Source organism: Eucalyptus grandis, chromosome 7, assembly GCF_016545825.1.
Source record: "Eucalyptus grandis isolate ANBG69807.140 chromosome 7, ASM1654582v1, whole genome shotgun sequence".
Taxonomy (NCBI): Eukaryota; Viridiplantae; Streptophyta; class Magnoliopsida; order Myrtales; family Myrtaceae; genus Eucalyptus; species Eucalyptus grandis.
Window position 1 is genome coordinate 21,083,230 of NC_052618.1, and position 11,152 is coordinate 21,094,381.

Here is an 11,152-nt window from a genome sequence, read left to right on the forward strand (position 1 = left end):
GTTATCCTATCCGAATTTTTGTCTGACCTACTAAATATAGCCCAGATGTTTACGCCCAAGCAGCGCTTTTCCTTTTGCTCCTCACTTCGTGCAGCTCCCAAAAACAAAAGCTGCTGTACGGCCTTCAAAGATAACAAATATATATATCCTTTTCCACGGTCAAAACCCTCGTGCCCCAAAGACCACGGAGCATCAACTTCCCCACTATAATTCAATTCTTTTCCGACACACATGCTGGACTCCGCAAACTAATGTATATTATATAAATAATGTGGGGCCAACAATCGAAGTCGATCAAATTTAATAAGAAAAATTCCTTATGTGATTTCTTGTAGGAATCCCAACGGAGGCTAGTAGGAATTCATTTCCTATTTCCACCGATCAAATTTCATCGGCCATCGGAACTTTTCAAGGTAACACCCAGTCTGAGTTGTTCGCAAGATTAAATTTGAAGCATAATTTAACACTAGAGGCGATGAGACTAGTTGTTATGTTGATTTGTTGAAACAAGCAACGAAAAGAGTCGTCACAGTACTCGATCGGCAGATTCGGCAGAAAATGGACATGAGCGTGGCTGCCGTAATGTTGCTACAACCATTACCTTATAAAGACTCGATGGCTGTTTCCTCCTACAATAATCACTTGATATCAAATTGAGAATAATAAAATCGAAAAGAGAATTATTGAATTTTTTTATATATTTCGATATATGTTGAAAAACAAAACATGTACAGATTCTATATAAAGTGGTAAGATATCAATTACCGTATGTTAGGATCAATCAAGAGTAATCTCCTAAATATATCTGTATCTCTAAAAGTGGCGATCAACAGGAAAATCCCAATAAGCAAGTTCACAAGATTAAGAAGAGGGGGATTTGTGAACTTTTGTGCTCTTGGTGGTTGATCTGGTCAACGCAGTCACTGAATTTGATTTTCCTCAGACACGTCCAATCTCCTCCTCTTGGGTGAATTACCAGCTAAATTGTGCTCTTCGTGTTCTAGTTCCCTGCCACCATAGTGTTTCGAATAGTGAGCTTATAGGGAAAAAGAAAGAAAGGATTAACAGGGGAGAGAAAAATGAAGAATTTCCCTGGTTCTACATATGACACTCCGAAAAATATGGAACCTCGCTAATCAAACTAAATGGTCCAACAGTGGACATCAAGACAAGAAGAGAATATCAATACGAAATCCGCTAAACTGGGAGCTTCTTTCACCTTTTCTTGATCTGCAGGTTGATCGAAATATGCCTCAAATTCGCTAAACTTCAAAAAACCTGAGCTGTAGAATGGACTCGATGGGATGCCTTTCCTTTCCTCAGGAGGAAAAACACAATTGAGTGGTTCGACTATACTTTGGCGATTCGCCGTTATAAATATTTGGCCATTCTGCAGCAAAGCATTGCATAAGATCAAATGAATCAACGGAAATAACTGAGGCACTATCTCTATCTCTATCTCTATCTCACGAGAAACATTCATGTTTTTGTTCTCAAATTGTCTGGAAGCCCTAATTACATAATCAGCCCCTTAGTAATCTGCTTCAACCTTGTACAATATCTCAGCTGCAATTTTTTTTACTATATTTTCTGCTCCGTAGTTCTTCATCATTCTTCTTATTATTTGAATCAAATTTATAATGCACGAGCGTTTCAGAGTGAAATTTCACTTCCTTTTCATAGAGGACTGATAGAATCCACTTGATGTTTTCTCAAAGCGGATTTGAACAAAATAAACCGTTTTCTAAAGTGTCTGTGAATCACATCCAATTAACTTCCCAAGCAATGCACGTCAACATAAAAGAATAGTATTAAGACGAAATGGGTAAGTCTAGGAGCTGCTTTCACCTTTGCTCTGGCTGCTGCTTCATCTTCGATATTTCTGGCTCCAGTTTCCTGCTGAACCTTTTCGAACCTTGGCTCCTCACCTTTCTGTACCTTGGCATAGGAAAAATCTGCACCTTGCATTGCATCAACCCATTCATCCTCATTAGTTGTTCCGAGCAAAGATTTCAATTCAATAGATTTATCAGTAAGACTGTTGTCCAATGAGAAGTCCTTACTAGAGGAATTTCCAACATTCGTAAAGTGATGTGTGGTGGAGGAAGAGCTACTATTTGGTGATTGTAGCCCACGCGGAAGCAGCTGCAGGAGGTGAGACAAAAAAAATTGAACACGGTTCTCCATCAGTAACTGCATCCTTTCTTGGATCTCATCCCGTATTTACAAGTAATAAGACGCAATGGGTAAGTTTAGGAGCTGCTTTCACCTTTGCTCCTGCTGCTGCTTCATCTTCGATATTTCTGGCTCCAGTTTCCTGCTGAACCATTTCAAACCTTGACCCTTCACCATTCTGTACCTTGGCATAGGAAAAATCTGCATCTGGCATTGCATCAACCCATTCATCCTCATTAGTTGTTCCAAGCAAAGATTTCAATTCAATAGATTTATCAGTAAGACTGTCGTCCAATGAGAAGTCCTTACTAGAGGAATTTCCAACATTTGTAAAGTGAAGTGTGGTGGAGGAAGAGCTATTATTTGGTGATTGTAGCCCATGCGGAAGCAGCTGCAGGAGGTGAGACAAAAAAAATTGAACACGGTTCTCCATCAGTAACTGCATCCTTTCTTGGATCTCATCCCGTATTTACAAGTAATAAGACGCAATGGGTAAGTTTAGGAGCTGCTTTCACCTTTGCTCCTGCTGCTGCTTCATCTTCGATATTTCTGGCTCCAGTTTCCTGCTGAACCATTTCAAACCTTGGCTCTTCACCATTCTGTACCTTGGCATAGGAAAAATCTGCATCTGGCATTGCATCAACCCATTCATCCTCATTAGTTGTTCCAAGCAAAGATTTCAATTCAATAGATTTATCAGTAAGACTGTCGTCCAATGAGAAGTCCTTACCAGAGGAATTTCCAACATTTGTAAAGTGAAGTGTGGTGGAGGAAGAGCTATTATTTGGTGATTGTAGCCCATGCGGAAGCAGCTGCAGGAGGTGAGACAAAAAAAATTGAATACGGTTCTCCATCAGTAACTGCATCCTTTCTTGGATCTCATCCCGTATTTACAAGTAATAAGACGCAATGGGTAAGTTTAGGAGCTGCTTTCACCTTTGCTCCTGCTGCTGCTTCATCTTCGATATTTCTGGCTCCAGTTTCCTGCTGAACCATTTCAAACCTTGGCTCTTCACCATTCTGTACCTTGGCATAGGAAAAATCTGCATCTGGCATTGCATCAACCCATTCATCCTCATTAGTTGTTCCAAGCAAAGATTTCAATTCAATAGATTTATCAGTAAGACTGTCGTCCAATGAGAAGTCCTTACCAGAGGAATTTCCAACATTTGTAAAGTGAAGTGTGGTGGAGGAAGAGCTATTATTTGGTGATTGTAGCCCATGCGGAAGCAGCTGCAGGAGGTGAGACAAAAACAATTGAACACGGTTCTCCTTCAGTAACTTCATCTTTTCTCGGATCTCATCCAGTATTTACAAGTAATAAGACGCAATGAGTAAGTTTAGGAGCTGCTTTCACCTTTGCTCTGCCTGCTGCTTCATCTTCGATATTCCTGGCTCCATTTTCTTGCTGAACCATTTCGAACCTTGGCTCTTCACCTTTCTTCCCCTTGGCATAGGGAAGATCTGCATCTGGCATTGCATCAATCCATTCATCCTCTTTAGTTGTTCCACGTGAAGATTTCATTTCAATAGATTTATCAGAAAGACTGTTGTCCAATGAGAAGTCCTTACCAGAGAGACTCCCAATATTCGTAAACTGATGTATGGTGGAGGAAGAGCTATTATTTGGTGATTGTAGCCCACGCTGAAGCAGCTGCAGGAGGTGAGACAAAAACAATTGAACACGGTTCTCCATCTGTAACTTCATCTTTTCTTGGATCTCATCCAGTATTTACAAGTAATAAGACGCAATGAGTAAGTTTAGGAGCTGCTTTCACCTTTGCTCTGCCTGCTGCTTCATCTTCGATATTTCTGGCTCCAGTTTCCTGCTGAAATATTTCGAACCTTGGCTCTTCACCTTTCTGTCCCTTGGCATAGGAAAGATCTGCATCTGGCATTGCATCGACCCATTCATCCTCTTTAGTTGTTCCGAGCGAAGATTTCAGTTCAATAGATTTATCAGTGAGACTATTGTCCTATGAGAAGTCCTTACCAGAGAGACTCCCTATATTCGTAAACTGATGTATGGTGGAGGAAGAGCTATTATTTGGTGATTGTAGCCCACGCTGAAGCAGCTGCAGGAGGTGAGACAAAAACAATTGAACACGGTTCTCCATCTGTAACTTCATCTTTTCTTGGATCTCATCCAGTATTTACAAGTAATAAGACGCAATGAGTAAGTTTAGGAGCTGCTTTCACCTTTGCTCTGCCTGCTGCTTCATCTTCAACATTTCTGGCTCCATTTTCTTGCTGAACCATTTCGAACCTTGGCTCTTCACCTTTCTTCCCCTTGGCATAGGAAAGATCTGCATCTGGCATTGCATCAACCCATTCATCCTCATTAGTTGTTCCGAGCAAAGATTTCAATTCAATAGATTTATCAGTAAGACTGTCGTCCAATGAGAAGTCCTTACCAGAGGAATTTCCAACATTCGTAAAGTGAAGTGTGGTGGAGGAAGAGCTATTATTTGGTGATTGTAGCCCACGCGGAAGCAGCTGCAGGAGGTGAGACAAAAACAATTGAACACGGTTCTCCATCAGTAACTTCATCTTTTCTCGGATCTCATCCAGCATTTACAAGTAATAAGACGCAATGAGTAAGTTTAGGAGCTGCTTTCACCTTTGCTCTGCCTGCTGCTTCATCTTCAACATTTCTGGCTCCATTTTCTTGCTGAACCATTTCGAACCTTGGCTCTTCACCTTTCTTCCCCTTGGCATAGGAAAGATCTGCATCTGGCATTGCATCAATCCATTCATCCTCTTTAGTTGTTCCGAGCAAAGATTTCAATTCAATAGATTTATCAGTAAGACTGTCGTCCAATGAGAAGTCCTTACCAGAGGAATTTCCAACATTCGTAAAGTGATGTGTGGTGGAGGAAGAGCTATTATTTGGTGATTGTAGCCCACGTTGAAGCAGCTGCAGGAGGTGAGACAAAAACAATTGAACACGGTTCTCCATCAGTAACTTCATCTTTTCTTAGATCTCATCCAGTATTTACAAGTAATAAGACGCAATGAATAAGTTTAGGAGCTGCTTTCACCTTTGCTCTGCCTGCTGCTTCATCTTCGATATTTCTGGCTCCAGTTTCCTGCTGAAACATTTCAAACCTTGGCTCTTCACCTTTCTTCCCCTTGGCATAGGAAAGATCTGCATCTGGCATTGCATCAATCCATTCATCCTCTTTAGTTGTTCCCCGTGAAGATTTCATTTCAATAGATTTATCAGAAAGACTGTCGTCCAATGAGAAGTCCTTACTAGAGAGACTCCCAATATTCGTAAACTGATGTATGGTGGAGGAAGAGCCATTATTTGGTGATTGTAGCCCACGCTGAAGCAGCTGCAGGAGAGTGAGACAAAAACAATTGAACACGGTTCTCCATCAGTAACTTCATCTTTTCTTGGATCTCATCCAGTATTTACAAGTAATAAGACACAATTAGTAAGTTTAGGAGCTGCTTTCACCTTTGCTCTGCCTGCTGCTTCATCTTCGACATTTCTGGCTCCAGTTTCCTGCTGAAACAGTTGGAACCTTGGCTCTTCACCTTTCTTTCCCTTTGCATAGGAAAGATCTGCATCTGGCATTGCATCAATCCATTCATCCTCTTTAGTTGTTCCACCTGAAGAATTCATTTCAATAGATATATCAGTAAGACTGTTGTCCATTGAGAAGTCCTTACCAGAGGAATTTCCAACATTCGTAAAGTGATGTGTGGTGGAGGAAGAGCTATTATTTGGTGATTGTAGCCCACGCTGAAGCAGCTGCAGGAGGTGAGACAAAAACAATTGAACACGGTTCTCCATCATTAACTTCATCTTTTCTTGGATCTCATCCAGTATTTACAAGTAATAAGACACAATGAGTAAGTTTAGGAGCTGCTTTCACCTTTGCTCTGCCTGCTGCTTCATCTTCGACATTTCTGGCTCCATTTTCTTGCTGAACCATTTCGAACCTTGGCTCTTCACCTTTCTTCCCCTTGGCACAGGAAAGATCTGCATCTGGCATTGCATCAATCCATTCATCCTCTTTAGTTGTTCCGTGTGAAGATTTCATTTCAATAGATTTATCAGAAAGACTGTTATCCAATGAGAAGTCATTACCAGAGAGACTCTGAATTTTCGTAAACTGATGTATGGTGGAGGAAGAGCTATTATTTAGCAATTGCAGCCCATGCTGAAGCAGCTGCAGGAGGTGAGGCAAAGAAAAAGCGTACAGTGTGGGTGATATCCCTTCTTGGACCATAGGCTGTATTTGCAAGCAAACGATTAGTCACTAACACATTCCACACGCTCTTTAAGACAGATAGAGTGTATAAACAGAACATTTATTCCTGCATACCTCATCATTAAATTGATTATACCATTGCTCAACTTCTGCTTGGGTGATGGTTCCATCCTCTGATCTTGTGGTTGAATTGTCATTCTTTTCATCTTGTTTACGCATTAAGTGACACAGAACATTACTTCCACTCGACTGTCAAAAGACCATGTTATATCAGTTCCCACCATAGTTCTCAGAATTTCTTCTACAGTAAGAAACTGCTCTCAAATTCGGCAAAAATAATATCATTCTCTACATATGTATAAGATTTCAATCTTCTGAAGCAGAAACTGAGCACAAAAATGTTCCTCTGCTTGTTTAGGACTATTGGAAACTTTAAAATCTAGTGTTTCTGCAGATAATTGTTGCTACACTTCTCATGCGATACGTCATCAAATTCATGCATCTTCTGAATCTAATTAATTGCAACAAATAAAAGAGGTTTACATGGGGTAAATCTTGGGGTAGATGATATTCATGGTGATCCAGTCCTTCTTGGCTTTGCCTTCAGGGAAGCTTAATATTTTCTTGAAACCTATTTTTGCCGCCAATTGTAATATCTCTAGGCTGACCGGTGATACCCCAAGAAGAACCGCAAGGTGTTTTCCTGCGAACCCGAACCCGTTGGTTCTGCGTCTGTGGACTGATGAACCACCATTCTCGATCATTGGACGGAATGATCGATTTCTCTGCCAAGCACATTTAAGAAACTCACTTTGAGTCATGAGTAAAGGGGGCTATTGCTCTCTTCCCGAGTCTCTCTCTTTGAAGTTGCGAACGACTCACCCGTGAACTTCGCAGGTAAATCCTTTGGATTGAAGTCGGTGATGTTTTCCAGTGTCGGAATGATGCAGAAACCTTCTCTGCGTCCGGGTTCTTTCGACTTCAAGTGATTAATCAGCTGCTGCTCTGTTGGATTGAACCGGAACCCGTCTGTTGTCTTCTGAAGTAGCAGCACGATCTGCGTGACAAGAAACTCCCTCGAACAGATCCAGCTCGCCATGTCTCCTTTTCTTCCGACACATTAGCTAGCGAAGTTCAGAGCTAGGTCCAGCGGAGTGAGAACTCAGCTAAGTGAGGATTTTTATCTGTCGCGGGAGAGTGAGCGGGCGCGAGCGGGCAAAAGGGTGCGCGATTAACGGTGAAAGCGGGTCCCACGTTGACCCTTCGGCCGCAAGGGTCAACAGCGGGTCGACGGCCTTCGCAAGGGGGATTAATACAGTTAAGCAGCAAATGAATCAGCAAAAGTAGCAAAAGCATTTTAAGGAGCAGGAGGCGAAGAAGATGCCATAGAGTCTACTGTTAGGACAAAGATGGTGATGTGTGATTTATAGAAATAATCCTCTATGCTCGATCGGTTTCTTAGTATGATTTCAGCCGTCTAATTGGGCGTGACGGCTGATGATCATGTAATAATTACAATCATTTACAATCTGAAATTCGTTAGCTTTCTATAGAAATTTTGCACTTCTTAAACTAGCCATTGCCAGGCCAGCTACGTCCATATTTATATTTATATTTTTTGGAAATTAAGGAAACAAAATGATTACACGGCTTATATATTTCTATATGATGTACATGTTTAATGATAATCGACGAGATTCTCTATGTGTCAATCCGAATTATATGCTAAATATTACCTAGCTTTAATATTATCCAATACTCAAATTTCCGAATGTCACTGTCCCAAGCCTTAATAACAAGTCACTGTTTATTTTGCATTAGCTCCAGTTCTTTCCATTCTTGTATTTTATTTGCTTTGATATTATTTGATTATGTATATGTGCCTGTTTGGATGATTCGCCTATGGTCATCTATTTGGCATAATCTAGATGATAATTTAGGCAACAATAAAATTGAGAAGAATGCATGAATAATTATTTGGGAAAATAAAACAAATAGTTCTTAAACTTTTGTCCAATAGAAAATATTATTATTTGATTTTGCATACATTTAATGTGGCCCTTAAACTATTTCTAAATTGTTAATATACTTTTTAAACTTTTAACATGTTCATTTTAGTATCTCAACCTTTCATAACAAAGTTAAATTAGTTCTATGGTACTATTCACGAGTTTTTATGATTATATTCTTACCCAGAATTTAGAATTTTTTTTCATTTTAATCAATTTCCTAAATCAGAAAAATATATGCTATCTTTTTATTATCTTTTTACTATTTGGTCTTTATAAATATTATTATAGTTCTATTTGAGTATACTTTAACTTATGAAAGCAAAAATATAACTCATTTAAGTTATATCGGATCATATTCCTCTTATTCTAAAAATAAGTGTTTTTATAAGAGTATTTAATATTGATATTATTCTATCTATATATGTACTTACATTAATCTAAATATTGTTTATAGATAGGTAGAATTTTCAATTTTTTTTTTGTTTTTTTATTTAAATTTAGTTAAAATTGTAAATTAGAAAATTAAATTGACTTGATACAACACTAAATGAGGTTCTATTTTTACTAATGGATAGATCATAAGTTGAAATAGACTTAAATGGAACTTCATAACGGTTATAAAGACCAAAAAATTAACAAAGTAATAAAAAGATAGTGATATTTTTTTGTTAATCTATGAAATGGACTGCAATAAAAAGATGTTCTTAAATATAGGCAATAGTATACTTTTTGAAAACTTTTGTCTTTTTTAATGGAAAGTTGAGGGTCTATATTAAACAAATTGAAATTTATAGACTAGATTAAATATTATGAATAGTTCAAGGATCACATTAAATATATTATAAGTTCAAGAATGACATTGTACATTGGGCCAAAGTGAAGAGACCATTTTGGTCATTTTCTCTTATCCTTTTCATAAAAGGGAAAAAAAAAAAACCTCATGGGAGTTATTAAAATTAGCATAATCAAGTTCACAAACTCATAAATCTCTAGTTGGCACAAGTAAGATGGACTTTACTTGGCCCATAATCGATCCACAATAAATAATTAGCAATTCCTAAAGCAAAAACAAAAAAAAAAAATTATTGAGAAATTAAGTTGTGACTGACAAAGCCGTGCTAAGTGTCCCAACCTACTCCTTGGTAGGGGGAAATCATAGTTTTAGGGTATTGCCTAAAGGACGGGACTACGGTCTACGATTTAGACATGAGCTTTCCCAAACTCATATCCTGCGTGACGTTAAGTATTCAAATTGATGTTATGAGAATTTTCTAAAAATGAGTAATCACTAATCTATTGGGATTCGCTAAAAACTAAGTGAAGCATAGAAGTGTGCTTTTACTTCCCATGCAATAGGAGAATCTAGGGTTGAGGACTTGATTGCACTAATTAATTAATTAGTGCTATTTTAGTACCTAATATATTCATTTAAAAAAAATTGTTATGTACTTTGGATTGATTTTAAATCTATTCACTAACATGTGAGGTGATCATACGGGTGCGTACTCTTTACAACAACAATTAGCAGTCAAGGAAAGTATTAAATAAATTACAAGACAAAGTAAAGGTCTAAAACTAAGGAAAAAAAAATCATTTATAACTAGGCTTTGGGAAAAACATGATCAATGTAATGAAAGCGCTCAATCAATTGATAATTCACCCCAAAAGGGAATATTGAAACCCTACCATAAAGCCCTAAGAGTTTGTTCAAATTGAGCACAATTTTTACCAAGGATTATTGCATATTAAAGAGAAAACTACTCAAAAAGACTTTTTTTTCCGAGAAATTAAAATTTTTGAAAGTTTTTCTTGGATTGTTAAGAATTTTTAGGTTTTTTTTTTAAATATTTTTAATATTTTTTATGAATTTTCTAAAACAGAATTTTATTTTTCGAATTTTATGAATATTTTTATGATTTCGTTAATTAATATTTTCCTATGATTTTTAACATTATAAAAAAAAAATCGGAACAGGCTGAGACTCGGCCGCACTAAACCGAACCGGACCCTATCGGTCCGGGTGGGAGTAAGAACATTTTTTAAAAGACGGCCCACTCAGCCCACTCACAATTCCCTCATTTTCACCATCGGCCCACAATAGCCCGAAGCCCACCATGAATGAAGCCCGTTTTCTCTTCTCTTTTCCACAAGCCCAGATGAGGGTTTCCTTCGTGTAACAGCACCCACCCAGAAACTTCAACATCCCATAATCAATTTCAGAATAAAACAATTTTAAAAATAGTACCCTTATTATCTCATCTTAAACCAAGCATAACATAATCCATCATCATGCATCTTAAACACAAGAAGAAGCACTTGGGCCGTGAGAAACATAGTAAATAAACATAGTAAATGAAGGAAAAAGAATCCTAACCCAATTCAGCCTGACTCATTGCCTCAAGGAAGGAAACCGAGCCGCCAATTGGGTAGCCAGAGCCCACCGTGACAAAAAAAAACTCCCTCTCGATTGGGTGTCTTCTCATGTCCAGCCTCTTCAAAATATTTTATGTCTGAGAGTATTTTCCCTTTATCTTGTGATTATCATTAAGAAATCACCCGTCAATGACCCAAAAAAAAAAAAGAAAAAAAAGCACCGAACCTCCATGAATAGATGATTACCATCACCATCGCCCATCACCATTGCCGTTCGCCGGACGGTGGAAGTGGCTGGCCGGGTGAGGCGAAAGGTGAGGGGAGTTCGTGAGCGTCCGAGAGCTTCGAGTCCCCCTCGTGCTCACTGCT

At 38.5% G+C, this 11,152-nt stretch overlaps 1 protein-coding gene and 1 long non-coding RNA gene across 2 annotated transcripts; both read right to left on the bottom strand.

Annotated features, from left to right (window-relative positions):
* Positions 1-680: 680 nt before the first annotated feature.
* Positions 681-7,536, bottom strand: LOC104452962. Its single transcript, XM_039316390.1, has 26 exons — positions 7,281-7,536; positions 6,942-7,183; positions 6,513-6,647; positions 6,060-6,419; positions 5,854-5,935; positions 5,639-5,751; positions 5,432-5,513; positions 5,217-5,329; positions 5,011-5,092; positions 4,796-4,908; positions 4,590-4,671; positions 4,375-4,487; positions 4,169-4,250; positions 3,954-4,066; positions 3,748-3,829; positions 3,533-3,645; positions 3,327-3,408; positions 3,112-3,224; positions 2,906-2,987; positions 2,691-2,803; positions 2,485-2,566; positions 2,270-2,382; positions 2,064-2,145; positions 1,849-1,961; positions 1,220-1,390; positions 681-1,008 (listed from the first exon to the last, which is right to left on the bottom strand). The coding sequence occupies exons 3-26, from the start codon at positions 6,615-6,617 to the stop codon at positions 973-975; spliced, it is 2,622 nt and encodes an 873-aa protein (XP_039172324.1). The 5' UTR covers positions 6,618-6,647; positions 6,942-7,183; positions 7,281-7,536; the 3' UTR covers positions 681-972.
* Positions 7,537-7,621: 85 nt separating this feature from the next.
* On the bottom strand, positions 7,622-11,152 carry LOC120295351. Its single transcript, XR_005552703.1, has 3 exons — positions 11,030-11,152; positions 10,785-10,941; positions 7,622-7,693 (listed from the first exon to the last, which is right to left on the bottom strand). It is a non-coding gene; the product is annotated as an uncharacterized LOC120295351 (long non-coding RNA).

Coding starts and splice junctions, on each gene's coding strand:
- LOC104452962 (XM_039316390.1), bottom strand. CDS start 6,617: ATGCGTAAACAAGATGAAAAGAATGACAATTCAACCACAAGATCAGAG. Junction 5,093..5,216: donor AAGCAGCAGGCAGAGCAAAG/GTGAAAGCAGCT, acceptor CACCTCCTGCAG/CTGCTTCAACGTGGGCTACA. Junction 3,225..3,326: donor AAATGTTGGAAATTCCTCTG/GTAAGGACTTCT, acceptor ATGCAATGCCAG/ATGCAGATTTTTCCTATGCC.